Here is a 26,792-nt window from a genome sequence, read left to right as displayed (position 1 = left end):
CCTTAGGCCTTCGGGCCTTTGTGTTGGTCTGTGTGTCTGTCGGATCTCTCTTGTGCTCTGTGTTTGAGCCCTGGCCTCGGCCTCTCGGGGGTGGGGCAGAGGGGTCTTTCTCTGTCTCTGCCCTCAGGGGCCCCCCAGCCCTGACGCCTGCCCGCCGTGCCCGCAGCGTGCCCTCTACCAGTCCTCCCACGTGGACGAGAACGACGTGCAGACCGTGTCGCACAAGTGCCTGGTGGTGGGCCTGGAGCAGTACGAGCAGATGCTCAAGACCAAGAAGTACCAGGACAGCGAGGGTCTGTACTACCTCGCGGGCACCTACGAGCCCACCACGGGCATGATCTTCTCCACCGACGGCGTGCCCGTGCTCTGCTGAGCGCCCCGCGCCCTGCCGGCTGCCTCACGCCCCGAGCGCCGACGGGGGCCCCTCACCATCACTGCCACGTCTCGGGGACCACGCGCGTTGGTTGTGTGCATGCAAGTGTGCCCTCGGACGGCCCGGCGTACGTGAGTGTGTACATGTGTGTGCCTGTATGCATGCACGTGCGTGCACACGTGTGCACACGTCCCCAGCCCCCCCCCACGCCCCCCCCGGGCGCCCCTCCCGCCGGGGCTCCTCTCTGCTATCAGGGTATGGCTCTGCTGGGCCCTGGGCTGGGGCCGCCCCTCCAGCACCTTGTAAGCACTTGGCCGGGCGGGGCCCCCAGGACTTAGGACCCAAGCACCTCCAGGCTGAGGCCAAGGCCCAGCAGGGATGCAGCGGGGAGGGGGGTTTCCGAGGAACCAAACTGACACTCGCTCTGGGGTTCCTGCTGCTTGAGGGCCCTCCCCGGGGCTCTTAGGGCCCAGCCCCCCTCAGCACGGAGCTGCACCCCAAGTCTCCAGCCGTGAGATGGGGTGGGGGGGGGGGGTGGCCAGACGCCTGCCCTCTCACCGGCCAGGCCAGGGCTGCTCGGGGCTCCGGCCAGGAGCCCGGCCTCTGCCCTCTCAGGATGGCCTGGACTCCGGTGCAAGAGCCAGGTGCCAGGTTGGGGGAGGCTGCTCACCCTGAGGCCCGGGGGAGACCCACTCCTCCCGGCCTGGTCCCGTACACTACACACAACCCCAATGGTGCTGAAGCCCCGGCCCCGGCCGCCTGGAGGGAGCGGCAGCTCTCTAACCTGTACAGTTCTATTGTACCAAGACAAGAGACTCTCCCCGCCCCTGTATCATACGCCTTTAAATGGAGTCAACTTTTTAATTATATATATAAAGATAAATATATATAAATATATATAAATATAAACTTTTTAAAACTGTGAAAAAATAGCTATGAAATTATAAAAAAAGCGAACACATTCTGACGTGCAGAATATTATTTTTTGTTTCCTGTTAGATTGTGAGTGTCTAGCACCCAGCTTCACGGGCCTCCTTTGTCCTGAGCACACCCACCCCGCCCCCCACCCGGCCCAGGTGTACTGTACTGGTCCCCAGAACAGAGAAGCAGTTAGGGAGAGCAGAGGCGGAAGGAGGGAGAGGGGGCCGGCCGGGCGCAGCCGCCCTGCTCCCCCCGCTCGGCCCCGAGAGCACTTACCAGCCCCTGCGCCTTCCAGGGGGACGGGAGGCCTCGTCCAGACAATCTTAAGGGAAGGAAAAGCCAGACTTCGGTTTTGTTTTTTGGGGGACTGTTTTCTTTCTTTTTTTTTTTTTTTTTTTAAGTTTCTTTTGGAATTTTGTTGGCGAATTCTGTGTGATCTTTTTCATAAAAAAAGAAAACAAAAGAGAAAAAGCTATAATCGGAGAACTGCTGTTGTCTGGAGTGGTTCATTTCGGGTCTGGGGGGGGTACCCTCTAACTTTCCAGGGCCAGGATGGGGGCGCGGGGGGCGGGGTGCCCCCCTCATGCAGGGCTGTTTACACCCAAGCTCCCGTCAGTGAAGGGAAATGGGTTTCTCAATGGCCCTGGCCACATCAAAAGCCAGAAGTGGCCATGCTGGGTGGCTGAAATAGGGGACAGCACCATTGGTGCCAAAAGCACTCTTGGCCAGTCCGAAGCTGGAGGTCTTGCGCTCCCAGCCACGCCCACATCTGCAGACCCCAGAACAAGGCCAAGTGCAGTGGTTTCAGGGATCCTGGGTGGGGATGTGGGACGCACCCCTGCAGGGTTGGGGGAGGCTGGGCCCTGCTCCTAGTGCTGCCACCCCCCCTCCTGCCCTCTCAGCTCTCAAGCTGACCCCACAGGTACTTGCCCAGCGACCTGCCAAGGGAAGGACCCTGGTGGGCCTTTTGATCAGAGAAACTAAGTCACCGGCTCCCTGGCGGCCACACCCACCTGGAGCAGTGTTCTGGCGCCACCTGGTGGCCCCTTGCGATATTGCCTTCAGGTCTTGGCTCCCATGGCTGCCCAGGGCGCCCATCTGGTGGAGTGGGGTGGAGGGGGCGGTGATAACCTGCCCAGGGGGTCCCGGTGGGTGGGTCCCCGAGGCTGCAGGCCTGGACCACAGCCCCTCTGATGGCCAGCCCCTCTGTGTAACCCTTTTCCAAGGGACTCAACACCAAAAAGTGGACCAACACCACTGCTTGGGGAAACTAAGACACCAAACCATACAGAAAGTTGTTCGTATCCCACGAATCAGCAGCATGAGCAAGACTGGAGCCCAGCACCCTCAGCCTCCAGTCCTAGCTCCATCCCTGTGGGCAGGGGGCAAGCTCCCCCTGCCTTTTGTCTTTTTCCCTGTTCAAAAGCATGGGGTGCAGCCCTTCTCCCTGACCCGAGAGCCAAAGGAGCACCAAGGTGCCCTACGCACCCCAGATGCTTCCAGTGCCCACGCCACTGTCCACCGCCTGGCTGGTGCGTGGAGATCCTCCCGCTACAGGACTGGTTCACCCCTTCCCCCCGCCTAGGAACTTCAGGCCTGGGTACGGACAAGGCCACTTGGCAGATGGGAAAACTGAGGGCCCAGCCATGTGGGTGGCCCCATCCCGCCAGGACCCCTTCCCCAACCCCCAGTGAACGAGGTGGCGGGGACAGCCCCCACCCGCACAGATGCTACTCAGAGGCCGCAGCTGAGCAGGTCTCCGCCTTCATCTTTTAATGGCCAGTGCGGTACAGTTAGTGGACAGACGGGGGACAGGACACAGGGGCGGGTGCTCACAGGGGTGCCATGGGCGTGGCAGGGCAGGCTCTCCTCCCCTGGAAAAGCCTGTCTTTGGCAAGATGCTCTAGGATTCCCTCAGTTTGAGGGTCCTGGCTGGGCAGGGACCCCACACCCCTCCCTCGGCACAGGGACTCACGTCCCTCCTCGGGCCTCGCTGAATGAAGGTCAAGGACTGACGCAGGCCAGGACTTCCGCCGGAGTGTGTCCCTTGTAGCAGAGGGTGGAGCAGCCAGAGATGTGGTGGGGGTCCCCAGGCAGGTGCAGACCGCCAGGCCGGTGGCATCAGATGGGCGCCCGGGTGCACGGCAGCAGGGGGAGGGGGCACCCAGGCCAGTGCAGAAGCTGTGGTCGTGGAGAGGCCAGTGGAGACCATGGTCTGAGGCCACCAGGACCCAAGGCTACTGTTCCTTCATGGCAAATGGATTTTGCTTGGGAGAACCAGTGTTTGGGAATGGGGGGGAGTGGGGAGCCCCTCTCCTTGAGGACCTCTTCTGTCCATGAGGGCTCCCTGGTACAGGAGGGCTGGGGTCACGGGGCCACGGGTGGGGTGGTCTGCTCTCCAGGCCGGGGATGGCCGCGACCCCAGGAGGCACTGCACACACACACGGGGAAGGGCAGATGTGAGACAGAACAGGGAGCACAGTGCTGGGTGGCCTGGGGTGGCCGATGGCTCAGCAGAACCCTGGGGCCGGAGTGACGGGCGTGACTGTCACCGGAGGAGGCCGGGGTCCCGCAGGCACTGTAGGCAGGGGGGTGGGAGGGGGCCTCGGGCCTCGGGTCAGGGGCTGTGGTGCGGGGGGGGGGGGTGCCCAGGCCTGGTTCAGAGGCTGGAGGGGAAGGAGAAGTTGGCGGACGTGCGGAGACAGCTGCTGGGAGTGTCCCGGGTGAGGCTGTAGGTGCAGTAGGCCACCGCCGAGCCCAGCGTCAGCCCCGTCATGTAGGACACGGTCATGGTGTTCCCTGCGGACGACACCGGACCTGAGGCGGCGGGCAGGGGAGGGCGCTAGAGGACCAGCCCGGCGGCCCCGAGTCCATGCTGCGGCTCCTTGGGCGTGGAGCAGGCGGCCAGCCGGGGACCGTTAGGCCCCAGTGGATTCACGGGGTCCCCAGGCCCTGCTGCTTTACTTGTCTCCTGCCCCCCCCACCAAATCCACATCCCTCCTTGTCATGGACAATCCAGGATGTCTAAGAGCTTCTCGAACCACCGTGCCCAGAACACCACTGCAGGACCGCGTGCCCTCAACCCCCCTTCCCTTCCATCTCAGGGGGTGGCGATCCTGGAACAGCCCCAGCCTGGGGACCCCCTCTTGACCCCCGCTTCCTGTGTCACGTCTGCTCTCCCAACCCACCAGCCGGCCCTGTGGGCTCTACCATCAAAACCGATCCAACACCTGCCACTTTCTTGCAAAGACGTGGCACCCGCCCTCTCAGAGCCCCTGTCCCCTATGGTCTGGACGAGCTTACCCTCCCTCCTCCCTCCCACCCCACCCCTGCTGTTCCCTCCAACCGTGGGATGGGCTGTTCCCTTGCATTGCCCCACGGCTGGCTCCCTCCCCACTTCCTCCAGCTCTTTGCTCAAAACTCACCTCCCCGGGGAGGCCTTCCCTGACTGCCCCGCTTACATTTTAAATTCGCCAGCCCGACAGCCCCCCCATCCCTTTGCTCTGCTTGGCTTTTCTCTGTCATGCTTCTGTCCACTACTCGTCACGCTGCATGTACTGTCACGCGTCACCTTGAGACCGTCAGCCCCACAAGCACAGGGATCACTGCCCCAGGTCCCCGGTGCCTGGAATCGGGCCCGACCCAGTCAGGACTCAAGAGTAGTTGTGCGATGCCCAGAGGAATAAGTGACTGATGCACGTTCCGCCCCTCTGAGCTCCCTGAGCTTGACTTGACCTTGGAACCCCGACGCACCTGTTGGCTACCTGGCCTTGGTTTCCGTGGGCCTCCGTTTCCCTGCCTTACCTGCCAGCTCGCGCTGCTTGGGGCTCACTTTGCCCGCCGCCAGGATCATGGGCACGCTGCCAAAGTAGCCGCTGCTGACACCCATGAGCAGAGAGAAGACGCAGGGCCAGGCCGGGTGGCGCAGGGTAGGCGCGCCGCTGGGGTAGACGCACAGGATGAAGAGGGGGATAAAGGCCACGCGCAGGCAGGAGCAGGCCAGCAGGTGGGGGCCCCGCCAGTCCACGGGCAGAGCCGCCAGGATCTGTGGGGAGCCGGGCACGTTCACGGTCTCTCCGGAGCCCACTGCCCCTCCCTACTGCGGCCCCCAGACCCGGTCCCTGTCCCTGGGTGCTCCCATGTGTCCCTGTTCTCTGTCAGCTGTGACCACTCAGTCCATCAAATCCCTTGTTACAGCAACGCACAGTCCTTGCTACACTCTGCTTTCGTCTGAGCACTGCATGGGTTCCTCCCACCGTGTCCCCCGCACCTTCCCAGGGTGCAGACCTCCAGGCTCCTGACCCTGCCTGGGAAACGAGGCCCTGAGGGTCTGGTGCGCCTGCAACAGTTTGCGGAGCAGGAAGTAGCCGGATTAGGGGTCAAGCTCACTAACTCAGCCTTGCTCCCTCGTGAACCAGATTCCTTTCTCGGACCGCGCTGCTGTGTGACCTCAGGCAAAGGGCTTTACTTCTCTGAGCCTCATGTTCCTTCACCAGAAGAAGGCCCACATCAGGCCTGCCCTGGAGATGACAATCTTGAGCTTACCCTAAACCTGACCTCTAACCCTGCCCTTCGCTTGTAGTTCAGGGAGCTGTGCCCACGTTTTCCTGGCCCCTTGGGACCTGCTCCCTGGTAGTACTTTCTGTGCTGTCTGTGGAGGCCCCTTAGCTAGGGAGTGCAGACACAAAATGAGGTCGGCCCCAGCCTTTGTGGGTACCGACAGCGTGTTGCTGCCCTGCAGGGTCACTAGGGCCACCTGTGGGGCGGGTGGGGTACGCCGTCTGGGGGCGTCTTAGCTTGGCTGCTCCTCTCCCCACTCGGGAGCTCAGGTGTCCTCAGCTCAGGGCCTGCCCCTCCTCGAGGACCCTCCCCACAGGGCCCCAGGCTCTGCTACTTCAACCCCGCGGTGCCCTTTCCTATCCCAGGGGCACGGGAGGGGCTGCAAACCTGCCTTGCCCACGAAGTCGGAGAGGTTAAACACGGCCATGATGAGGATGGGCAGCCACTCTCCCAGGACGCAGTGGCGAACCTCAGACTCGAGCCCCGGGAATAGGCACAGCGTGATGAAGTAGGTCACGGCGATGGAGAGCATGTCGGCCCAGATGGCGCGGGCCACAGCGTAGCGGTGCAGCAGCAGGGCTGTGGGCGGGGGGCCGGGGGTCAGGGGGCGCCCCCGGCAACGTCCAGAGGACAGCCCCAACACCCCATCCCCTGCCCCCACCTTGGAAGGAGGGCCAGCTCCGTGTCACTCTGGGCTGAGGCATGTCGAAGCGCGTGTAGGCACCCCCGCTGGTCACCTCGTGGGCCGGGCTGTCCTTTGGGGACCCGCCATTGACCAGGCCTGGGCCTTGGTGCTCCTAGAGGGAGGATGGAGCCCGGTGGGCTATGGGAGATGAGGGGTCTCCAGCCCCCCAAGTATCTGCCCTGGCTTTTCCCTTGGCCCCCAATGCCTTTCCTGTGGATCTTCACAGCTACCCACCGCACAGGTCAGGTTTCAGACCAGAGGCCACTTCTCGGGGAACCTCCCTGGCCACTGAGGGGCCCCGTATGTGCCAGCACTGGGACACCTTACAGCCCCTCCCCCCGTCTGTAAGGACTTCGCTGCTGAGGACACCATGGAGTGGAGAGGGCCCCCTCCACCCCCCAGCAGGGATGCTGCCCCCCCAACCACCCACGCGACCCTCCTGGCGCCCTCCTATGGGCGCCCACCGTGGGCTCTCCGGGGCCATGCAGCCATGCCACCACCAGAGGGCGCCCTAACCCGCAGGACGGCTCCGCACGGCTTGTGCCCGCCGGGACTCGGGTCCGCAGACGGGAGGAGGGCCGCGGGAAGGAGCCTGGCGGGACCTGGCGGCGGCAGCGCCCAGCACACTCACGAAGTGGACGTCCCCCGCGGCGACGTCGTGGTGCACGCGGTAGCCAGCTCTGCGGCCCGGGCGGCTGTCGCGGGGCCGCGCCGTGTGGTAGAGCACGAACCGGCTGCGCCGCACCAGCAGGTGCAGCAGGAAGCAGAGCAGCTCCAGGCCGGCGGACACCAGGAAGAAGATGAGCGTGCTGGCCCGCTCGTCCGGCAGCAGCAGCTTGGTGAGGATGCGGCTGAGGGATGCCATCACACCTGCTGTGCCTGGGTGGGGAGCATGCGCGCTGGGCCTGGGCCCCAAAGTCCACTTAAAGCCCCCCTGCCCCAACCTGGTCCCATCCCCCAACGGCCATAGCCCAGCACCTGCCCCAGCCCAGGCCCAGGCCCCAGGCACGCAGGGAGCTGTTCACAGAATGCGCCTGCTCAGACGACTCTTCCCTGGCACTGTGGCCTGCTCAAACACACACCCCAAGAGCATTTATACAGCACCTGCTGTGTACCTGGCACCATCCAGCCCTGGGGACACAGTAGGGCAGGGGGAAAGGGGTCCTACCTCCTCAACACTCAATGGGGGGCAGGTGCTGTAAATAAGTCGCATAAAAATGCCAACATCTATGCAGGATGGAAAAGCAGGCAGAGGCTAGAGGGGAGTCCCCAGAAGGATGGGGGGCAGGCAGAGGCTTGGGGGGAGCCCCCAGCAGGATAGGGGTTAGGGGAAGGTAGGGGGAGCCCCCAGCAGGATTGGGGGGCAGGCAGAGGCTCGGGGGGGGCAGCCCCGGCAGGGGCTGGCACGAGTGGTCCTTGTTCACGTGCCGGGAGCTGACAGGTGTGGGTGTGGTCTCGAGATCACGAGGGAGGGCAGTGGGGTCTTGGCAGGCAGGATGTGGGTGTGGGGTGTGACCGTGAGCCGCGAGGCAGCGTCTGGCAGAAGCAGGCCATGACCACTGTGGGCTGCTCCCAGGGTGTGGGGTTCCTGGGCTCCTAAGCCACCTCAAATCACCACTCGACAGCCGCCTTGCTCACCTCCATGACAAAACACACAGAAGTGATCCGCCTGCCCCGGGCCTTCCTGGAACCAAATTCCACAGACGTAAGGCTTGGAGCCCTGGGGGCATCTGAGCAACCTCCCCACATGGTAGGGGGTGCAGAGTATCCCGAAGACAGCTTTCTGCCTGGACCACACTGCGGGCCCTGGCCCCGCCCCGCACGGAAAGAGCCTGAGAACATCTGGAGGGAGGTGCTGCAAAGGGGCCCTGATACGTGGGTGGGGGTGGCAGGGCCAGAGGGGAACGGCCACCCTGCCCCAGGCTGGAGTGCAGGGATCAGCCTGGAGGGCAAGTCTAAGGGTGGTGGGTAGGCTTCGGGTTTGGGGGTGTCATTTGCTGAGCAGGGGCAGGTGGACTGGAGATGGGGGCTTGGGACAGTGAGTCTGAGAAGCCGAGTGGGGGTGCCAGGCAGGGCTCAGTGTGTGGGTCTAGAAAACAGCATAGTCTGGACAGGCTCACCAACCCCCCCCGCCCCCGCATACACGCACACACAGACACACAGAACACCCAGCCGCACCAGCACGCCAAGCCCCTCTAGACCCCGCCCTGCTCGGAGCAGATCGCGCATTTCCCATCACAAAGGTACGCACCCCGGTGCAGAGGTGCACGTGTCACAGCTGTTCCCTTCCTGCCTGGAGTCCCTGCCCCCACCCGCCAGGCAGGAGGACATGGCGGTCCCCGTCCCCTGCTCGGAGCGCGGCCCCTCACTGGGGGTTCCTCCTGGGGGGGCTGCAGATACTCACTCTCCCCGGTCATCACGCCCTGGGTGTATCTCTTGGGCAGCATCCCCGTGTACCCATAGAAGCTGGATTGCTGCACTTGGGGGGAGAAACAGAGAAGCAACTGTGAGATGCCACCATCACCTGTAGGTAGGCACAGAGATGGGCTCCACCCACCCCTCCCACCAAACAGCACGTGCCAGGGGCCACGGGCCGGCTCCATGACTAGTTCTGGCCAATGATACACGCGCAGAAGCAACACGCATCACATTTGGCCGAGGCAGAGAAAAGCTCCCGTGGACTTCTGCATTTTCCTTCCCCTAGCGGCAGTGACCGAAGAGGCCCCGTGTGACAGACGGAGACCACAGTGGCCCGGTTCCCAGCGACCATGTGGAGCCTCGCCTCCGTCCACATGTTGGGACACGCAGCCAGAACCAGAAATAAGTCTTGTTCTAGGAAGCCATGGAGATTGGTGTTGCCATGGCCTCCCTGTTCTCATGCTAACCAACAAGCTTCTAGACATTCAGCGGCATCTTGGGGGTTAAGACGCCTGGGCTCAGACCCTACAGGTTAGCGAATCCGTGGTGTACATGGACAGACCGGAAAGGTCAAACTAGGAAAACTAGATCACCTGTTCTTTCCAGGCATCTGCTTTTTAACAAAACAGAACAGAACGAAACGGACCTGAGGACACTGTTTCCCGGAGCCCTGACTTCACTGAAAAACACAGACAGTCACCCAAATTCTTCCACAGGCTCATAGCAGGCAACCTATTTCTTTCTGCTCGAAGAGCGTGGAAGGGATACAAGGCAACTGGCCAGGACCTTTCCGAGCATCACCACCATCAAAGAAGAAGGCCAAGGACCATGTGGGATTAAAAGGGATTAAAGACATGACCGTGAACACGGTGTGATCCCGGATCAGATCCTGGGTCAGAAACAGAACGCTTATAAAGGGTGCTATCAGGACGACAGGTGATGCATGGACACCGGTCACAGAGAACAGCGCTGTGCAGTGTCACGTTTCCCGACTCAGGCTGCCGTCACGTGGCGATGGAGAAATATCTTACCTTCTAGAAAATACACTCTCAACCATTAGTATCTAGGCAACTCCCACATGGTGTAAGGTGAAAACACAGATGATTTTATATGTATATGTATTCAGGGGTGAAACGTATATGTATCTATGGGTGTGACGGGACAGAGAGAAAGCCTGCGTGACAAGACGTCAGCCACGGGCAAGCTGACGTGAAAGGTCTATGGGGATTTTGCAAGCTTTCCGTAGGCTTGAAATAGTTTGTGGCACGGTGGCAAGTCAGGATGGTTCTGGAAGCACAGGGTACTTGGAAGCACCACTGCCCCCCCCAGCCCTGCCCACACCCCGGCCCAGGTTCCTACCTGTGCAGCCTAAGGCCACGGTGCCCACAGCGGCCAGGTTGATGGCGTAAGCTTGGTCATGAGAGAAGAGCTGTAGCCAGACGTCACAGATGCTGATAAAGAGGAGGGGGCCCAAGGCCAAGAGGTAGCCTAGGGGGAGAGGCCAGAGAGGTGGGCGGTGGGCACTGGGCTGGGGTCTCCCCTCGTGCCATCCTTCCTGCAGAGCCCACGCAGAAGTGCCCTCTCTGTCTGCCTTTCTCAATACTGAGAGGGCTGAGGACATTTTACAAGTGCCTGGAAGGCTTCCTGGAGGAGGCACCATTTGAGCCGGGCCTTGAAGCGGGATGTTGCCACGAAGAGGATAAGGAACGGGGAAGAGCAGGCAGGGCCCCATGGCACGGTGTCGGGGTACACAAAAGCCTGGACCCTATTTTCACATGCTGACCCCTGTAACATTCCTAGGAGGCGTGCCCACTTCACACACGGGGAGACTGAGTCTCTGGGACCCTGGGGAGGGGAGCGGCCGGCCAAGTGTGCAGGCAGCGTACCCGCAGTGATCCTCGTGTGCAGGCTCAGTCTCTCCACCAGCACGTTGTTCAGGAGCACGGCTGCCAGAGCCACCAGGATGTAGGTGAGGCTCATGTCGAACACGATCGAGGTCCCTGTGGGGGGAGGGGCAGCCAGCAGCAGATGCTCAGGGGGAGCCCCGCTCTCCGCACCCCTCCTCGCCAGGTGCCTGAAAGTGGCTGACGGCCCAGAGATGGGGAGTGGCTGCCCCGAGTCACTCGGTGACACAGGCTCCCCAAGCAGAGTTTTGGGAGGGTGGTGGCCGGTTTGGGAGGGTGGCGGCCGGCCTGTGGCTGGGGCGGGGCAGGGTGGGGCTCAGGGGACCCACCTGGGTACTTGTGGTGCAGGTAGTCCACATCGGTGATGAAGCTATTGTAGGGGAGCAGGAAGCCCACGCCGGCCAGCAGCATCGCGAAGTAGATGGCGTGGTAGCCGTCGTCAGGCACCGGCTCATCGACCGCTGAAGCCAGAGGGAGCTGGTAAGAGGGGGACGGACCCCTCGAAGCCCTGGCCACTGTGCCAGGACCAGAGTCTACTGTAGCACCGCCATCCCTATAACCACCACGGTCATGGCCGCCCTATCCACCGGCATGTGGCTACCCCGTCCCCCTTCACTGTCAGAGCTGTCCCGGCAACCCCCCACGGCCATCACCAATGCGGCAGAAGGGCCGTTGGAAGACTCAGCCAAGGTGAGACACCCCAGGATGCTGTCTGTGCTTTCATGGGCTGAGTCCTCCCATCAGCACTCGGGTGTCCAGGGAGCGCACACATGGACGCGGGAATTGGACCGCCCTCGAGAACCTTCAGAGACCCGCTAGCAACGCGGCCGCCTCCCACCCCTGTGCCCCGAGGCGGCTGGCCCCAAGGCAGGGTCCAGGTTCCCAAGGGAGAAACACTTCTGAGTGGAGACACGCCAGTGCCATTGACCGGGAAGCCAAACGGCCACCGGCCACAGGCAGAGAAGAGGTCTGGCGTCCTGGCTGGGGCGGTTCATCCTGACTACAAAGGGGAGGTCAGAGATGGAACAGAACAGGAGCACGTCTGCAAAGCAAGAGGCTCCTCACAGCACCTCTTATGACTTCCACTCCCTGGGGCTGAAGTCAACGGAACACAGAACAATCCGGTTGTAACCTTTAGAAATGAAAGTCTGGGTCACCCCACTGGGCCAAGAAGCATTACCGGCTGAGGAGTTTGCGGCAAAGGGTACGGACTGCGCAGTGGGGAAAGGCGGTCATAAACCCCAGCCATGGCCATGTGACCTCCCTGACCTCGATAGGAATACGTCTGTCTGTCTGTGTCTGCGTATTCACCCAAAGCCAGGGTTTTGTCCACTTCATCACTTGACGGGCTAACAGAGGATGTGCTTGTATTAAATCTCAGTATTTGAATCATGGGCTGTCAAGCGAGAGACGGGAATGAGGCGTCCTCCAGGGAAAGCGTCGGCGTGTTTTGGGTGGTAGAGGGCTTAGCTGTGTTGCTTTGGGCAGCGGTATGACTCTGTCAAGTGTCTTTATTTGGAGATTAAGTATGGTTACAGAGCTGTGTTTGGGAGCCAAGCCGGGCAAGGGGTGGGCTGTGATGGGTCAGTTTAATGGGTTCACTTGGCAGGCTGAACTAATCCGTTGTTGCTCAGTCCGGTGCTGAATGAGCTGCTGCTGGGAAGGGATTTTGTGGATTAAAGTCCCTCCCCAGTGGACTCTAAGTTAATCACAAGGAAATTGCCCTGGGTGGGCCTGGCCTAATCAGGCAAGACATTCAGGTCTTCCCAGAGCTGAGACCCCAAATAGCTCAGGCCCCTGGGGTTTCCTGAAGCAGCTGCCTTATGGACATCAGGCCACTTGGCCAGGCTCCACTGTAGTTGCTTCTGTTCTGAAATAAACCCATACACAGGTACATATATCTACACCTGGATCATTCATACAACTCTGTCTACTGTCCATGTCTCTCCTAATGGCTCTGTTTTTTGGCTGAACCCTGAGTGACCCAGTGATTGTCACCAAGGCCACTATAGTTAAAACCACCATTGCTGGGACGCCTGGGTGGCTCAGTTGGTTAAGCAGCTGCCTTCAGCTCAGGTCATGATCCCAGTGTCCTGGGATCGAGTCCCATATCGGGCTCCTTGCTCCGCAGGGAGCCTGCTTCTCCTTCTGACTCTGCCTTCCACTCTGTCTGCCTATGCTCGCTCTCTGACAAATAAATAAATAAAATCTTAAAAAAAAAAACAAAAAAACAAAAAAACCCACCATTGCCATGGCCACCATCTGCTTCTGTGGTCCCATAGACCAGCTGCCAGGGCCATGGCCACTGGTTATCTAGTGCCATGCCAGGCCAGGGGACGTCTGGCACCTTGGGGACGGGCCCAGAGCTGGCTCTGCCGAGGCACTGGGGAGCAACCCGCTTCAGGGCTTGGCCTGCAGGACCTCTGCTTCCCACGTGCAGAGAGAGGGGCAGGAACCAGAGAACAAGCCCCAATTCCCGAGCCTACAACTGTGCCAGCATAAACTAGAGACGCCCCCAAATGAGCACAGAGACAGCCCTAAGCCATGTTCTGGGGCTACACTGAACATGGCTCCTGGACGGTTCCCCTTTCATAGAAGACATAACCAAAGCCCAGACAACGGTAACTTGCCCAAGGTGTCTAAGCTGCCAGAGGAAAGGAGCTGAACCCAAACCCGTCCAGCATCAGCCCCGCACGCGGCCCTCTACCCAGCAAGTCTGGTCGCAGAGGTAACTGGCCCATGTTCTCAAGGTGAGAGAACCGACACTCAGAGAGGTTTAGGCCCTTGTGCAAGGTCACACAGCCAGGACGAAAAATCAAGTTTTCACACCTCGGCCCTCCCCTCAGGCCCTTACCCATCTCCACTGAAGGGAGGCCAGTGAAGGTGACCAAAGCGACAAAGACATCAGCTTGATCGTCCCCACGGCAGACCCCTCCTGATGGACGCCATGTCCTGTGCTAAGGACCCCCCCCCCCCAAGGCTCTGCGAGGGTTCTCGCTGCCCATCCCAGCTTGCCACCCTCCCCCAACTTACCAGAGTCCGTGAAGCCCGGGACGCCCTGGCCCTGAGTCGTCCCCGCCGTCCCCTCCTCCTCCGGCCGGCAGCTGTCGAAGCTGAAGCTCATCACCACACTCCTTTCCGGCGTGCCCGCCACGCTGGGCTCCTTGAGGCGCTGGCTGCCCACGGAGCCCATGGCAGCCTGGGCTGCACAGAGCGGGAGGAGACGGGCTGAGGGAACGCGGGGGACCCCGGCCACTGCCGTGCCCCTGCAACTTGGCGGCCACACGCCATTCCCATCTCGAGGCACGGGGACAGGGAGCCCCATGTGGGTGGCACAGTGGCGCACAGGGCGAGAGACGGGGCGGAGGAGGAAGCCGGGGGCAGAGCGCGAGCCTCGAGGGTGCCCTCCCCCGAGTCTCCCAGACAGTAAGGGGGGGCCGTGCCAACCCAGACCCAGGCCCGCGGGACACTGTGAAGCACCGTGGCTCCCCCGTGCTGGGGCGGGAAGTTCTTCCTCCTGTCTCGCCTCAGTTTCTCATGCTTCATGTCTACTAACCTTTGCCTTTAAAGGAAAGGCAGCTAATTCATCCGTGATGAAGAGACAGCCCCACTGGGGGCTGGGCTGGGGACAGGGAGAGTCTTGGGGTTTTTTTCCCCCCTAAAAGAGTTATCCGTTTTTCTTTTTTCATTTTTAAAGATTTTATTTTTTTTTTAAGTAATCTGTGCACCCAGCATGGGCCCCGAGCTCTCAACCCTGAGATCCCACACTCTAGCGACTGGGCCAGTCAAGCCCAGCAATTTGTGTTTCTAATGATTTTTAACTATTGATCTTGCAGCTCCTCCCAGGGAATCCGAGACAGAGACAACACCAGAGCCTTGGGCCCTGAGCGTGGCCCCTAGATACCCCCACTACAAGCGTGTGCGGAGCGCCCACTTCCCGAGGGAGCCCGCGTGCTGGGACTGCCCCAATCTTTGCAGTTGCCTGCAAAGCTGGCTCTGCCAGCTGGGGACTGCCTGGGCTGATGGACACCCACGAGCACAGAGAAGAGGGTCCGGGGTTCTCCGTCCGGGGGCTGGGAGGCAGGCGTAACCCCCGGTTGGCTCAGTGCTTTTCCTGAGTGTCCCCCAGCCCTGGCATCTCCTGCCACATCTGGAGCTGGGGGTACCAGGTGGGATTTAGGACAGAGCTGGGCCTGGTTTGAATGACCGTGGCCTTGGGCAGGATCCCCCCACAGGAGGCTCAGAGCTCCAGGGCCCTGTGCTCCTGGCCTCCCGGGCAGACAGGAAGGCTGGGGAAGGAGCCAGCGTCAGACAGTGGTCTACAGCAGTGGAAGACTCCCCACCGCAGTCCACGCAGGGCATAAGCCCAGCCCCGGAGGATGCCCGAACCCCGGACCCCTGACCTGTGTTCTGCAAAGCTTCCCAAGATGCAGCACCCTGGCCGCGCCTGGCCACGCCACCCGGGAAGGCGGACGTGCTCAGCATCGAGCCCGGAGGTGGCCCTACTCCTCCCTCTGGCTCATCGGGGAGGCAGGCAGCTGCCACCCATAATGCCAACCTCAGCTGCTGTCCCCACGTGCTGCTCTGGGCCCCTCCGGTGGGCAGGGGGCTCTGGCTTCCCCTGTGGCAGCCCCAGGCCTCTAGGCATGACCTCGCTGGGGACAGAATTGGGGGGAGCACTGAGGTGGCTCGTCTCCACCTCTCCTAGGCCAACTCGCTCCCTCCCAGACCCCTCAGTCTCTACACCCACGGCCTGGAGCCTGATGAGCTCTAACCCCTGCCCATTCCTCCTCCTCTCCTGTGCCTCTTTAGTTAAAATGTAAGGACATGCACGTGGGTTTAAAAATCCAAAACTGGGGGCACCTGGGTGGCTCAGTCATTAATTGTCTGCCTTCAGCTCAGGTCATGACCCCAGGGTCCTGGGATGGAGCCCCGCATCGGGCTCCCTGCTTGGCAGAAAGCCTCCTTCTCCCTCTCTCACTCCCCCTGCTTGCCTTCTGTCTCTCTGTATCAAATAAATAAGTGAAATCTTAAAAAAATAAAAATCCAATAGTGCACAGGCTCCTTTCTGCTCCCCCCACCCTGCCAGGACCCCTCCATGTCCACCCATAAGCCTCAGTTTCCCTCCATCCCTGTTGTGGACAAGGAAGGTGAGCCAGTACTTCACAAATTGGGGAATTGGGGTGGGGGTCGCTGGGGGGTCAAAATCCGGGCACTGCTGTGGGCCTGAGTGGGCTCCTGACCCCAGCCATCATTAAACCCAGGCTCACGGGCCCCCAGTTTGCACAGAGAGCCAAGGCCAGAGGTCACGCAGCTCGCGTTAAGAGTCCCAGCCAGGTTGAGCAGCTCTGGCACCCCCATTTCACCTGTGACTGAGATGTGCCCGCCAGGCCAGGCTGACTCCTCTACAGCGTGTCCCCCTAGATGGGCCAAGGAACCTGAATTCGATTTGGAAAGCCTGCCCGCTGGCCCTCTTTAGGCCTCATACTCATCCTGGGCCACAAGCCCTAGCCAGCAGGACACCCTTGGATGTCCCTGGGCCCCGGTGCCTAGGCCCATTGAGTTTCTTTGCTGCTCCCCCACAGCCAAGCCCACACATTGCCCAACTACTCCCTGCTGGTTCTGCCTGCAGAAAAGGGGGTTTCAAGGTCCCAGGCTGCCCCCTTCCTGCAGTTGCCACTGGAGAGGTGAAGGCACTGGCCACAGGCTCTGGCCGGCAGCTCCCACAACCCAGCCCCAGCCCCTCCTCCCTGGCCTCGGTTTCTGCGGGTCCCAGGGCTGGCATCACTCTGCGTCCCCCAGGCTGCTTCTGTCTGTGTGGCCCTATCAGCAACAAAGTTGGTTCCCAGCCCTGCACCCCTAGGCAACAGACAGACTCCCCAGGCCACCATGAGGTGACCCCTGGGCACAGGCCCTGCCTCTTACAGAGGCTTTTCCAAAAGCTAGGAGGGAGCCGGCTGGGAGAAGAGGCGAGATCGAGATTGGGCAGAGGACGGGGTCCAGGGAGGAACTTCAGGTGGAAGGACCCTTTGGGCATGCCTAGGGAGGGAGGTGACTCTCAGACCTGGGCATGGCCTAGGACCACTGGCCACTCTCCTGGGTCTGGGTCTTTTGCTCTCAAATGGGCTGACTGGGGGGGGGGGGGGGGTGCTGGCCCAGTCCAGATGCTCGATGAGGCAGGGTAGGAGTACCCTCTTCCCAGAACAAGGATGGGATGGGGTGGGAGATTTGGGGTCCCCGGAGCCACGTGCCCCCGCTCCGGGACTCAGCTGCCCCGAGTCGGCGCGGAGGGGGATGGGGCGCGGAGTGGGGCCGCGCGCGCCGCAGACAAAGGCTCCGACAGGTCTCCGCGTCCCAGCCCATTCCCGTCCCCGCCCGCCACCTCCGCGGTGACCGCTTACCTCGGCACGGCCGGGCCCCGGGGTCCTCGGCGCGCCCAGCCCAGCCCGTGCCCGCCGCCCCTGCGCCGGGACCCCTGGGCGCCCGCGCCCCACGCTCGGCGCTTCGGGCCCGGCGCAGCCCTTGTCCTCCGCCGAGTCCGCTGTCCGCCCCGCCCGGGTCAGCGAGCGTGTCCGGGGGGCGCAGCCGCAGCGGCGAGCGCGATGGGGGCTACCGCGCTCCGCCCTGGGGGCTACCGCGCTCCGCCCTGGCCCGCCCCCCACGCAGAGCCCCGCCTGCCTGCCCCGCCCTCCCTGCCCTCCCCGCCCCCTCCCCGCGCGGAGCCCCGCCCCCACCCTGCCCATCCTTGGGAGCCCGCAGCGGCGGGGGCGGGGCCAAGGTTGAGGTCATCGCCCCCATTCCCCAGGGAGGGGCGTGGTGGCACCCGGCCACCCCCGGGGTGGGGATGTCGTATGTAGCCTGCCACCCCCACTGATCTAGCCCACCACCTCCCCTCATGGGTGTGGAGGCCCAGTACTCCCATGCCCACCTCCTCCTGCCCTGGGTCCTCTGGGGAGGGGGCAGGCCTGCTGTGCCCAGATTAGTGGGTACAACAGGTCACGCGGGTGGCCGGACTCAAAGTTTTGAAGGATGAATAGGAGTCCGTGGACTGGAGACTGTGAGGTGCCCGGATTCCAGCCAGGTCGAGGGGTTGACTCAACCCCTGTGCCTCTCCCTTGCATGGTCCCCACCCCTGCCCAGTGTGTCCTCCCCCCAGCTTGGGAGTCTCGGTTTTCTCCCAGGTGGATGGAATTTTAACGGTCTCTCAGGGCTGAGGGTCCCAGCTCACCCACTTCTGTTGGACCCTCAGTTTACTCTTCTGTAACGTGGTTTAAGAGAAACGCTGTGGAAGCTCAGGGGACATTGCAGAGAGAAGCCCGCAGGGTCGCTGGCAGAGGACATGAGCCAGTGATGGAGGGGGATGTCCATGCAGGGAAAGGGGTCCTACCACAAGGTGAGAACAGGACCCAGGTGAGAAGTGGACAGGTCCTGGGTCCCGCTGGGGCTGGGAACTGTGTCTGTGGGAATCAGGCCCATCCCAGCTTACCCCCGCCAGGACTGGGCCACCAGGACCGGGGTCAGAGGAAGTGGCTGCTAAGGCCCCCACCAGGCTCCTGCCTGGATGCCTCCCCTCGCTTCCCAGCAGATTTGGTCCTCCTATTGGGGTGAGACCCACTTCTGCCACCCAGCAGTCAGCCCAGAGCTGCACCATTTCTCAAAGCCTTGCCCGTCCCTTCTGGAAGACCGTCAGCCCCCTGTGAGTAAGCCCCTGCTTGACTTCTGTCTGGATCCTCAGCCCTGCACATGTCTCGTGTTGTTTGAACAGGGGAGATGGCCAGCTGATCAAAGTGATTGATCTATTTATTTCTTTGAGAGAGAGAGAGAACGCAAGCAGAGAGGCAGGCAGAGGGAGAGGGAAAAGCAGACCCTCTGCTGAGCAGGGAGCCAGATGAGGGACTCGATCCCAGGACCCAGAGATCATGACCTGAGCCAAAGGCAGACGTTTAATTGACTGAGCCACCCAGGTGCCCCAAATGACTGATTTTAAAGTAAACGAGTCTCGTGCTTCCTCGGTGGGTCTGGAACTTTGAAAGGGCCTATGCAGGAAGCCATGCCGAGGAGCTCTCCTGGGTGTAAATAAAAATTATTCAGTGTGTGTGAGACGCTGCCCTAGATACCGGGGACAGGTTGGTGGGGGGAGTCTCCACCCCCAGGGGGTGTCAGTCTAAGGGGGGACACTGGCAACAAAGAAATAGACATTTTGGGCAGCATCCAATGCCAGCAAGACAATAGGACAGAAGGGTGGCCTAGTGTGTGACTGTGGGGACTGGGGTGGGCATCATTGCCTAGTGGTCAGGGAGAGCCATTCTGGGAAGGTGACACCTGAACAGAGTGACGGAAAGGAGCCCATTGTGGGGTGGTTTGTGGTAAGAATGTTTTGGGCGCAGGGAACGGCCAGGGCGAAGTCTGGGAGCCAGAAAAGGCTCATTATATTCTAGAGCAGAAAGAAGATCAGGAAGAACCTTCCGGTGAAAGATGGGAGGTGAGGTCAGGGCAGAAACCCAGCCCGAGGGGAGGTCTTGCTGTCAGTGGGAAGGGGTGGGAGCCCCCCAGAGTGGTTCAGCTGGAGGAAGAGGCATGACCCGACCTGGATTTTTAATCCTCGGTCGCTGGTGGGAGTGCAAATTGCAACAGCCCTTCTGGAAAGTAAATTGGCCTAAAAAACATGCTTACCCTTTGATCCAGAAAATCTAGCCCAAGGAAATAACTCTAAATACAGAAAAGGCTTTGTACCCAAAGATGGGTGTTGTAACAGCGGAGCTTTGCAAATACAGCCCCATTACCCGAGGAGAGTCGGTAAAGGAAGAGTCATCGTGTGCAGACAGACAATGTGATCGTTATATTTGAAAGACCCAGGGGAGCCCGTGGACGTCTGTGTAACCACACTGAGGAGTCCTAAGTCGCCCCTGGGATGTACGATTCTGAGGTACCCCCGGACCGTGGAACCGGTGGGGGGAAAGTGGTTAGGAACACAGAAACAGGGAATGGGAAGGAATCCAAAAGACACTTGGCATCTAGGCCACAACATGTTTTTAAAAAATGGGTAAAATCGGGGTGCCTGGGTGGCTCAGTGGGTTAAGCCTCTGCCTTCGGCTCAGGTCATGATCTCAGGGTCCTGGGATCGAGCCCCACATCAGGCTTTCTGCTCAGCGGTGAGCCTGCTTCCCCCTATCTCTGCCTGCCTCTCTGCCTACTTGTGATCTCTGTCTGTCAAATAAATAAATAAAATCTTAGAAAAAATAAATAAAAATCTTTGAAAAAAAAAAAAGAGTCAGACCCTTAACTGACTGAGCCACGTGCCCCTAACTTTCACTTTTTTCAAGTGGGACACGCGAGTTACACAGTTACACAACCAGAACCTTCCCTCCACATGGAGAAGTGACTAGAAAGAAATGTAGCCAACTGCAGACCTGTGCTCCTGAATGTTCCTGTTTCTCCACCATTTCTACAAGCCCAGGTCGATTTGTCATGCTTTTTGCTGCAAACATGTTTTTTCATGGAAAATGAAACATGAGGAGATAGACATCTTATCTGCCTCCCCTGCCTGGTTCCCGTGCTCCCCTCCTGACGGCACCGAGTGATGGGAAGACTCGGGGCAGAGGGACTGCCGGGGGCTGGAATAACAGGAGAGCCTTTGGGGTCTGGATTAGGGCCAAAGTCCCAGCCTGTGATTGATGTCGCCCAGTGTCCAAAGGATCTGAGCAGAGGATGGTGGTGTGTGTGTGGGTTCAAGGCTGTATTGTGGGGACTCAAGGGTCATCGGTGGTAGGAGGGGTGGGTGCCTCCGAGAAGGTCTCAGAGCTGAGAGGTGCGGGCCATCCCCATCGCTGGCTGGGTTAGAAGACTTCCTCGGGTGCTATCCAGCTGTGGGCTCTGCAGAGCACGAAGGAACCTTTGGTGTCAAGGATGAAGTGGGGCCGGGATTCCCCGGGTGGCTCAGTCGGTTAAGCGTCTGACTCCTGATTTCAGCTGGGTTCCTGATCTCAGGGTCGGGAGATGGAGCCCCTCAAAGCGTTCTGTGCTGGGCACAGATTCTCTCTCTCTCTCCCTCTCCCCTTCTCCATTGTGTGTGTTCTCTGTCTTTCTCTCTCTCAAATAAACACAGAAATCTCAAAAAAAGAAATAAATAAATCTCCCGGCTCCCCTATGACGTGGGACAATTAGCGACCTCGCCCAGGTTATGTGTGAGGCCCAGAAAGGTCCCCGGCTGGTAGGTCCATGCTGAGCCTGTGACTTTGGATCCTTGACTTTGGAGGGCTCTGTGCAGCACCAGGAAGGGGCTCCCTGCTGGGGGCACCAGGGTGGGCAAGGCTCGGGGCCAGGCCTGCTGTCACTGCCAGTGACACCCGGGCCTCTCTGATACCAGTGAGGTCTCTGCTAGTTGATGTCTGTCCTCTCAATTCTGTAAGCAACCCTCCCTTGGAGGAAAGCCATCTGCCAGGATGAAAAATGCAGCCAATAAAGGCCCCAATCATGCAGCAGGTGACAGGCTGTGGCCGGACATGCAGGAGGAGCCTGTGGCATGCCTGTCCAGTCATCTGGGCCCCTGTGGCACAGCCAACTCGGTGCCGGGAGAGGTGGTGCTGGGATCTGCCTCAGGCCCCACCAGCAGGGGTTTGCCTCAGTTCTGTTCAGTCCAGGCCGATATGATTCCTTGAAAACCTCATGGGCTTCCTGTGTATCAGATTATAACACCCTCCAGTGGGTAAAAGCTGCACAGGCACATGGTTCTGAGACATCCTCTCTCTGTTTGGGGCTCTGGGACATGGCACTTAAGAGTTTTTGGAGACTTCTAGTTAAGCCAGGAGAGTCCAAGTGTTATGATTCTCAGAAGCCTTCCCATCTCGCCAAAAGTTTCGAGCCCAGCCTGGAGGGTTGCTCAGCCCTATCCGTTACTCTGGACAGTGGCACCTTGGAGATTTTGCCATGTCCACACCAAAACCTGGCCACAGCCCAGGCATCCCCCAGAGGAGATGAGTACCTAGACAGTGGTCCTTCCAGACCGTGGCTTAGTTCTCAGCAATAAAAGGGATCACATGACTGACACCCCAACAATTAGGAGGCATCTCAAGAGCGCTGCAGCAAGTGGAAAGGCACCACGGGCACAGAAGGGCACACATGCATTCATATGGAGTTCTAGACGAGGCAACGCGGCTCTAAGGCAATGAAAACAGTGGTACCCCTCGGGAATCGTGGGGGGCACTGGGGGTTACCTGGGGTGACAGCGATGTTCTCTATCTCAGCAGAGCTCACTGTACACAGTGTGTGCATCTGTCAAAACTCATCTGGTGTCCATTACATTTGCGCATTTCACTGTTGGTAAATTCTGCCTAAAAAAACTCCCACCAAAAAAAACCCCAAAAAACAAAACAAAACAAAATAACAACAACAACAACAACGACAACAAAACCACCAATAAACCCAAAACCAAAAAACCCAAAAAAACCCAAACCCAAACCAAATATCGACCTCTAGCTAGTGACGAGCATGTTTAGCAGTGAAGTTGTCTGCCACTGACTTAGAAATGTCTTAAAAACAGCAAGATGGGTTGGTGGCTGGCGGGGGAGGGGGGCGGGGGGACGGGCAGCTGTCCCAGAAAGCTAACGGAGCAAACACAGACAGCGAGCATATGGGTGCTCTCGGCCCATTCTCGTGGATCTTCTTTATGTTGGAAATGTTCATAATAAAATGTTGGAGGGGAGAGAAGAATTAAGAGAGCCTCGCGGTGCCCCGGCCTGCCCGGCACGGCTCCTGCGGGGCTGTTTTGGGCCACCGCAGCAGCGCCATCTGCTCCCTACGGAGCTCAAACCTGATTTAGTCCCAACTTATTAACTTAAAGCCCATTAGAATCTTCCCGTCCACCGGTACTCGCAGCCAAGAGCCTGGGGCCTGTCCAGGACGCAGCCGGGGTGGCCAGGGAGGGAGCCCCCCCAGGGCGGAGGGAGGCACGGTGCGTGGGCTGCTGTTTATGGACGTGCCTGGCTGGGCCAGGCTCAGCAGATCGGGGAGGGACGGGGGTCTCTGCTCCTCCATGTCCGCTTGGCGAAGATGACTTCGCCGAAGTCATCTCTAATTCTTGCACAGACCGGGGTGCCCCGGGGAGCACCCTTTCAGAGGTGGAGAAGCCGGCAGGTGAGTGGTGAGGTGGGGCTCCCCCCGGGGAGGGAGGCTCTCGGCCCCATATGCACCGCGGTTCATGGTCACAGTGGCCCCGGGACACGGGATCACGGAGGCACCCGAGGCCCCAGGGACCACGGCGGCAAAACCTATTTCTGACCGTGGACAGAAAGGCCCCTGGAGTTGCCCAGGCGCCGGCCCCAGAGAGGAGAAGGCCTTTGGCTGTCGTCCCCCAGCGAGGACACATAGTCGGCCCAGCCCACGGCCCCTGTCTCTGTGCAAGGACTGTGACATCAGGCTTGGGAGAAGAGGAGACCCAGCCATCTGGGCAGAAAAGGCAAATCAAATAAACAAGCAAAGCCCATCATTCTCTCCTGAGAGGGCAGAGATACCCGTGCGGTGCTGAGCGGGGTGGGATGCGGGGGGTGTGGGGTGGCCCCGTAGAGACAGCAGGCTCTGCTCAGATTCTCACCGAGACTCTGGTGGGGGGGAAGCTAGGACAGAGCGGGGAGGCTCCTGTCACACAGCCAAGCCAGGCTGACGCGCGTCCCTCCTCGGCCACCCCTGTCTGTCCCGTGGGTTATGCCATGCCCCGGGACCCCTACAATCCCAGTCCTGGAGCTCAAAGGGGTGGCACCCCCTGACCAGGCTCGAGGACCGGGATCCCCAAGCCCGTAAATGGGCTCCCGGGTCTCCAGCACTCAGGACACCCCAGGTCGGCCAGCGGTCTGCGATGAAGGCTCCCGGCGCTGCCGCGGCTGGAAGCGGGCCAGGATGACAGAAACTGCCTGGCCTGGCTCCCAGAGCATTGAGCAGGGAGAGCTGTTCATTATGGCTGCTGTGGGTGAGGTGTGTGTCGGGGGGAACCTTGGGGACCCTGGGAGCTGCGGGGAGCACGGACGCCACCCTCCCTGCCGGGTCCAAACCTTTGGCTCCCCTGCCCTCCTGGGCCATGCCGCTGCCTCCCTGTCACCCCAGCCACACCCAGTCTTCCTGTGGTGTCCCCTCCCCCGCAGGGAGGCAACCCCTTTCCGAGCTTTACTCACAGAGTTCCCTCTACCTGGAGGGCGCATAGGTCATTACAAGCTCCCCTCTACCCCATCAGTATCCGTTTGTCTGCAAAGGCTCTGGGCCACTGTCCCCTCCTCCAGGAAGCCTCCCGGGACTTAGGTGAAATAGAGAGGACCCGGAGCTCTCACTGGGTATCCAGCTGCCATGACAGCCTGATTTACAGGTGAGGATGAAGCCCAGAGAGGTAAAGGCATCTGGCCAGCGTCACACAGCTAAGCTGCTCTCTGTGCCTGGGGTGGGGGTGGGGGGCTCCAGAAGTGAAAGGGGCTGTTCACAAGTGGAATCTTGTCCATGGGGGTGCGGGGAGGGCAGAGTGACACCGGCCGGTTCGCAGAGCCCCTACACGCTGTCTCGCGTCCCGCCGCTCTCACGCCCATTTCACAGATGAGAGGATGCCGGGGAGCCCCAGAAGCTGGCCCGGGCTTTCCCAGCCGGTCTCGGTGGAAGGGGCGGAAGCAGGGCTGGAGCCCCGCGCCTGTCTGCGCCTGGAGCCGGTACCCTGCTTGCGGCCGGGGCTCCGGGCCACACCTGCGCCACATCCGGGCCTTACCTGGGGCTTGCTGCGCTCGGTCTGAGGGCTCTCCGGTGGACTCGGAATTCGCTGGTCGGGCACGCTGTTCGCGGGAGCCTTTGTACTCTCTATTTACAAGAGGAGGCTTGTGAGCACATTAGCAGGGTAACCAGGGAAAATGTTTGGCTTCCGTGGGTGGGAATTGGAGCCATCTGTTCCCAAGCGCCGAGAAAACACTGGAGCAATTGCGGGGGGCCGCGGGGAGGGCTCCCCAGAGCCCGCAGGCTGTGTGTCCCAGGGCGGGGAGTTCACCCTTTCTGGACCTCGCTACCTGCCCTCTGTAGAGCCGATGGGGACTGCACAGCCGCCACGACCTCAGAAGACAGCCCAGCCGCTTCCCCTCTCCGTCTGCACACCCCCACCCCCTGTGGTGTAGACACGGCCCCTCCCAGGCAGAGGAAACACAGGAAACCGACAGGAGGACAGCGCGGGCCTTCCCAGCACCAGCTTCTGGGGTTTTATCTACCATTGGATTCGTTTTGTTCCCAGGCTGAAAATAGCTTTATTGTTTCCTCTGACTATAAAGATGGTAATTCACCCACCCAGGGAGGTCAGCCGAGTGAGAGGCGCTGCTCCTTGGTTGGAGGACATCTGTTGAGGGGGCTACGGGTCTAGACGTTTCCGTGAGCTGCTTGCCATGTCTGTGGGGCCTCGTGTGCGGTGAGATCACCGACCTGGAGACGGCAGAGAGAGACACAGGGCGGCCACCCCACCCAGGACCCTTTGGTCCCTCATCAAGGTCCCTGGAGACTGTCCCCCGAAGCCTTGTCCCTTCCTCCGCTCGGGTGAGCAGAAAGCTTGAGTTTGAGCCTCGGCATCAGACAAATCTGAGTCCACCCCGGGGCCTTCTGCCTCCTAGCCGTGGGACCGCTGAGCAGGGCTCACTTGCCTCATTGGCCAAGAGGAGGTTCCCGACAGTGGCTGTATCACAGGGTCGTCGCTAATGACGTGAAGGACATGTGCCGACCGTCGAGCCCGCTAGCACTGAGGTCAGTGCCCGGCAGCTGTGAGCCACGCTCGGCAGGATCAACAGTAAAGTGCCCGGGGCGTCTTGCCAGGAGTGACTCTAGATGCTCTGGGCTCTGTGCCCGGCATGCAGGGTTTCACGGTGAGGCTGGACCGCCCAGCCCGAGGTCCGTGCAGGTGGCTCTCTGCGGGCCGCCGGGTGCAAGGGACAGCTCAGGCTGCAGATGCACGTGGAAGAAAGGGTGACGTGCCACGTCGGGCGGTGGGGGATACTTTTCGTCCCTCGGTTCCAGAACATCCAGGCAACCCGGTGGGGGGGATCAGCAGCCCGGGCAGGCCTGAGCAGGAACCCCTGCAGGACAGGGCAGGAGAGGAGTGGGGGTCCCCAGAACACTTAGGGCATGCGGGCCTGGGTGCTGGGGGCCGATGCAGGAGGGTCTCCTGGGGCCCTTGGGGGGCGGTGGGCACAGTACCCATGTCCCTGCACCCTGTGGGATTTAGTGAGGGAACATTCTAGATGCTTCAGCTCTGCCTTCTCAGGGCTGGGCTGGAGAACACAGCTCCCCCAGATCCTGCCAAAGGGACGCTGCCAAGCGTCCCCACGCTGGTTCCCTATCTGAGCAGTCCCGAGCCCCCTGCTGGGGCTCTGTGGGGACATTTCTCCTGATGACAGGCTACGTGGCTGGCGTGCAGCCCTGGAATGAGGGTGACCAAGGGGCGTGCAGGCATGGAGTGTGAGGGCAGAACTTGGCCCTGAAGGCTGGGATGTCCATACTCCTGCACGTGTGACGTTTCACCGGGAGCAACGGGGCTGGCAGGGGTGGAGGAGAAGGGAGGTAGTGGACTGGGGTTGGCTAGGGTTGGGGGGACGAGAAGACAGAGGTCGGCAGTGTCATTGCCTGCCCCTCCCCCAACCCCGTGTCCTGGAAGGGAGCCCAGTTCACGCCAGGTTGTTAGAGGGTGTGAGACAGAACACATTTGTTCAACGTGTTTGCTTGATTTATACCCACACCGGGGGCGGGGTGGTGGTGGTGTCTTCTGCTTGACCTTTGACCCAGTCCCTGCAAATTCGGGGACAGGCCTGAGCCCACGTTCCAGATGGGATGCCTTCATTCACGTGGTTGGATCCCCCCCCGCTTCGGAAGCCTTCCTGAGCTGTCAGATGCCGCCAGTGCCTGTGGTCGTTATAATCAATCACGGGCTGCG

The 26,792-nt window shown here is 60.7% G+C and overlaps 2 protein-coding genes across 11 annotated transcripts in view; one reads left to right on the top strand and one right to left on the bottom strand.

The window, feature by feature from the left end:
• The window catches only part of TNRC18 (trinucleotide repeat containing 18), an 83,741-nt gene extending 81,961 nt beyond the window's left edge, over positions 1-1,780 (top strand). For all 7 annotated transcript variants that reach the window (XM_059155095.1, XM_059155094.1, XM_059155090.1 and 4 more), the window contains one exon: positions 167-1,780. In XM_059155095.1, coding sequence (XP_059011078.1) covers positions 167-373 — 207 coding nt within the window. In that variant the 3' untranslated portion in view covers positions 374-1,780. The remainder of the gene's footprint in view (positions 1-166) is intronic.
• A 1,272-nt stretch (positions 1,781-3,052) lies between these two features.
• Positions 3,053-25,381, bottom strand: SLC29A4 (solute carrier family 29 member 4). 4 transcript variants are annotated; one of them, XM_059155097.1, is made up of 12 exons: positions 25,295-25,381; positions 24,600-24,688; positions 13,895-14,065; positions 11,191-11,322; positions 10,844-10,957; positions 10,317-10,445; positions 8,944-9,018; positions 7,171-7,418; positions 6,516-6,651; positions 6,246-6,433; positions 5,099-5,339; positions 3,053-4,093 (listed from the first exon to the last, which is right to left on the bottom strand). In XM_059155097.1, the coding sequence occupies exons 3-12, from the start codon at positions 14,052-14,054 to the stop codon at positions 3,954-3,956; spliced, it is 1,563 nt and encodes a 520-aa protein (XP_059011080.1). In that variant the 5' UTR covers positions 14,055-14,065; positions 24,600-24,688; positions 25,295-25,381; the 3' UTR covers positions 3,053-3,953. The 4 variants fall into 4 exon arrangements, with proteins under 4 accessions (XP_059011080.1, XP_059011079.1, XP_059011081.1 ...); XM_059155096.1 differs by lacking the exon at positions 25,295-25,381 and having other exon boundaries at positions 24,600-24,964; XM_059155098.1 differs by lacking the exons at positions 24,600-24,688; positions 25,295-25,381 and adding an exon at positions 17,263-17,466.
• Between the last annotated feature and the right edge of the window lie 1,411 nt (positions 25,382-26,792).

Source organism: Mustela lutreola, chromosome 17, assembly GCF_030435805.1.
Source record: "Mustela lutreola isolate mMusLut2 chromosome 17, mMusLut2.pri, whole genome shotgun sequence".
NCBI classification, from domain to species: Eukaryota; Metazoa; Chordata; class Mammalia; order Carnivora; family Mustelidae; genus Mustela; species Mustela lutreola.
Note: the sequence above shows the minus strand (reverse complement) of the source record. Positions and strands in the feature narration are given on the sequence as shown.